The sequence below is a fragment of the Arachis ipaensis genome, chromosome B03 (genome assembly GCF_000816755.2).
Source record: "Arachis ipaensis cultivar K30076 chromosome B03, Araip1.1, whole genome shotgun sequence".
Lineage (NCBI taxonomy): Eukaryota > Viridiplantae > Streptophyta > Magnoliopsida > Fabales > Fabaceae > Arachis > Arachis ipaensis.
Window position 1 is genome coordinate 46,347,246 of NC_029787.2, and position 3,216 is coordinate 46,350,461.

At 36.0% G+C, this 3,216-nt stretch overlaps 1 protein-coding gene across 1 annotated transcript; it reads left to right on the plus strand.

The window, feature by feature from the left end:
* LOC107634439 (RING-H2 finger protein ATL52-like) lies at positions 1,909 to 2,744 on the plus strand. Its single transcript, XM_016337944.2, has one exon. It carries the CDS (start codon positions 1,960 to 1,962, stop codon positions 2,704 to 2,706), a length of 747 nt encoding a protein of 248 aa, XP_016193430.1. The 5' UTR covers positions 1,909 to 1,959; the 3' UTR covers positions 2,707 to 2,744.

Sequence of the window (3,216 nt, forward strand, 5' to 3'; positions counted from 1 at the left end):
TCTTCCATCTCACGTTTTCTCCTTCTACCACGCCACGACGGACGGCGCCGTAGCTTCAACCACCGTAAGGTGCAGCGCTGCCAAATACCGTCTACCATCGCGGCTTCCTCCTCACACGATGCAACCCCACGCCACTTCGCGATTCGTAGTAGAGTCGCCTGACCACTGCTGTCCTTCTTCACCCTGCAATTTGCAGCAGCAAAGACGACCACCTTAGTCCCTTTTTCTCGCGTAGGCAGCTGCGCCGTTCGACCACCGTAGCACCTTCTCCTCTCAGATGAAGAAGGGCGTCCGCATCGTCAACGTGGCTAGAGGAGGTGTTATTGACGAAGATGCACTCGTTAAGGCCCTTGATGACGGAATTGTGGCTCAGACAGCCCTTGATGTGTTCACTGAGGAACCCCCAACAAAACACAACAAACTCGTTCAACACCACAACATTACCGTGACCCTTTATCTTGGAGCTAGCACTAAAGAGGTTTAGGAGGGTGTTGCTATTAAGATTGCAGAGGTTGTGCTTGGTGCCTTGAAGGGTGAGCTGTCCTCAACCGTTGTGAATGCTCCCATGGTACCCCCTGAGGTACTCTTAGAAACTGGCTTCCTATGTGGTACTAGCGGAGAACCATGGTTAGTGTTGTAGGTGTCGTGTTGGTATCGTTGTATACTGGATGTTTATTTTACTAAATATGTGGATGGTTATTTTTATTTTAAATTGGATGTTTAATTTTTTGGATTGGATTTAAGTATATACAATTAAATTATACTAGATGTTCATTTTATTAGGTATGCGGATGGTTAATTTCATTTTTAATTATATGTTTAGTTTTTTCGCCGATAAAAGGGCTAGATAAAGAAGAAGCGACAATGTTGATGCTTGCTATGAGAGACGGATTAACACTGACCGGTGTGGCCGATGAAGTATGGAGTTAGTGACGGACCCAGAAAAATTTAGTTGTGGGGGCAAAAAAATAATAAAATTTAGGTATAGATATATATTTTTTATTTTTCACAATATCCAATAAATTAAGAACTAATCTATCATGACTTTAAGTTTTATTTAAGAGGGTCAATGAATTACTACACACACGAAATAAAATTCGAACTCCTAACACTTGTTTAAGCTGACGATTAAGCTAATCACTCGACCAACCCAAATTTATTTAGACATATTTAAAATTTTAAATTAGAACTATCTATACATATTGATAAGAATTAGAAACATACACACAATCACTTATTATAGTTTATAGTATAATAAAAAGATAATTTCACTAAATCCTGTGGGGCAAATGCCCACTCCTCCTTCAATGTAGGTCCATGCTTGTATGGAGTGCCGTCGATAAGAGGGTTTGGGAGTGTAGTGTTGCGGTGGTCAATAGAGTAAAAAAGGATAGTTAAAATTGAAATGTGTAAAATAAGGTTTTTGGTGAAGATAATTAGGAATAAATTTTTTTGTTTAAAATTTTGTTGGATCAGAATTGTAGTTCGTTGTTCGTGTTCTTCACAAATTTTATTGTTTATCTAAGAAAGCCGAAAAAAAAAAAACAATGAAAGAGGAGAAAAATCAGAGGAGAAATAAATAAGAAAAAAAAAATGAACAACGAATAAAAAGACGAAATAGAACGTGCATGTATACATGCATGACCTATGTAAAAATTTTGGCCGCACAGTAGTTTAATTATTACAGATTATTTGTAAATGACCTACTTAGCTTAACTTGAATATCGGATTTAGTTTGATTATGCACTAACTAAAACAATTTATACTGATTATATTAGGCAAAAAAAAAAAAAACAGACAGAATTTATCTTATTTAACATTAATTAATTGTCACAACCATTAATAAATGATAAATAATATAAATTATGATCGTTTTTGGCTGATTTTTTATAGTTATCAAACATTTCTGTAATAATATTAATCTAATTTTGCAAAAAAATAAAATTAAATGCGTAATAAATGTATCATCTAACCCCATGGATAAGATATGTTCTAATGTCTAAAGTTGTCCCGAAAATAATTATACATTCTCCAAGCTTATTGTTGTCGTTCTCCAAATTCCCTCTCGCCCAACAATTTTTCCCAAAACCAAAGAAAAATATGAGCGATGTTCTAAGCCCCTTCACAGTGTCACCCCCTCCTCCATCATCTTCCACCCCAAGCAACAAGAACGGCATGCCGATGTTGTACTATGGCCTTGTTGTGGTTGGAACCGCAGCCATAGTGCTTGCCATATACAACCTCATCATCATCAAACGCTGCAACCGCCGCCGCAACGCGCCGGATCAGTCTCCAACAACACCAAATAATAATAATAGGTTGATTCAGGTGGTTGTTACTACCACTAATTCCGGTGAAGGAGTTAGAAGCTTTGAAAACAATAATTACTATGCAGCATCGCAAAGGAACTACTTGCTCTCAAGTTTCAAGTACAAGAAAGAAAAAATGACATCAGCAACATCAAAGGAAGGTTCTTTCGTTTTTGTTGATGGTGGTAGCGATGAGTGCCCTGTTTGTTTATCAGCGTTTGAAGAAGGAGAGGAAGTGAGGAAGCTTCCAAGGTGCAAGCACTCGTTTCATGCTCTTTGTATAGACATGTGGCTTTACTCTCACTTTGATTGCCCAATTTGTAGAACACCTGTTGGGCTCTTTTCCCATCCTTTTCCCGCCGAGAATTCTCGCAGCGGCGGCGGCATCTCTGCTTGAGATTTTAAGGAATATGTGGGGGGCCATCTTTGCCTTATGGGTACGGTGGACATTGGTAACTCAAGGACAACTTCAACAGCACCACACTTAGCTTATGTTCCTTACTCCTTTGGACTGACTTAGGTTATGTTGTGTAGGAAATTATTTTTTATATATTATTTGTTCAATATTCTAAATATCTTATTTAATATATACCATCCATGAATTTAAATTTTATATATAATTAAAAATTATTATAACAAATAATTTATATATGTTGTTTCATATGTTTTTTTTAACAAAATAATTGGCTCAAAATAATTAAATACTCCAAACTTGAATAATCAAAATTTTTATAGTAGTATAATCAAATTTTTTTATCAACACTACATCTCTGTGTACTAAAATATAATTCTGACACTTATATATAGTTAAAAGTTTAAATGGCATATTCTTTTTATACTCACTTAGAAATTGTGAGTTCGAATTTCATTCTTAATTTTGAAAAAAAAAATAGTAAACATTCCTTTT